General features: G+C 34.0%; 1 protein-coding gene across 1 annotated transcript; it reads right to left on the minus strand.

The window, feature by feature from the left end:
* Positions 1 to 44: 44 nt before the first annotated feature.
* Positions 45 to 441, minus strand: LOC106512224 (coiled-coil domain-containing protein 25; the record flags this gene model as incomplete). Its single annotated transcript, XM_014000889.1, is given in 2 exon segments — positions 45 to 305; positions 396 to 441. Coding segments are annotated over 2 exon segments (76 nt in total), but the record flags the coding sequence as incomplete, so codon positions are not given.
* Between the last annotated feature and the right edge of the window lie 112 nt (positions 442 to 553).

Below are 553 nucleotides of genomic sequence, written 5' to 3' on the forward strand. Positions count from 1 at the left end.
CACAGACAACAGTTTGTGTCATCTTAAAACAAACACACACAGACAACAGTTTGTGTCATCTTTAATGTGACAGTAAAAAAATAATTAGTTTGAGTTTGTCCCTGTGGAGCAGCAGAGCTGAGTGGAGAAAAGCTACATCTTCACTTCACTTTCTGCTCCAAGTGTCCCAAAACCAAATGTGTCCATTTCTTGTTTTTATCTTTCAACTGTGAAGAAGTTCATCAAGTAAAGCAGCAGAGAGTCCTGTTGGCAGATTTCTTGCTTTAGTTTTCAGCTCACATGAAGTCGTCTGAATCATAACCGTCCTGCAGGAAAATGAGAAAATCACACAAGTTTGAATATTTTCTGAAAGATGCAAGTAAAGCATTAGATGTTCTAAATTTACTGAGGTTTACCTCGTTAGTTTGCATGTTTTCAGACTTCATCAGTGCTGAATAGTTCCTACAAAAAACAAATTTATAATTTAACTTTTAAATTTAATTTACTTTTCTTTTTTCTCTCTTGGCTGTTCATTGGAATGTATAATGGTAGTTTTTTTTGTTTATGCATATTT

The sequence above is a fragment of the Austrofundulus limnaeus genome, unplaced genomic scaffold (assembly GCF_001266775.1).
Source record: "Austrofundulus limnaeus strain Quisiro unplaced genomic scaffold, Austrofundulus_limnaeus-1.0 Scaffold4977, whole genome shotgun sequence".
NCBI classification, from domain to species: domain Eukaryota; kingdom Metazoa; phylum Chordata; class Actinopteri; order Cyprinodontiformes; family Rivulidae; genus Austrofundulus; species Austrofundulus limnaeus.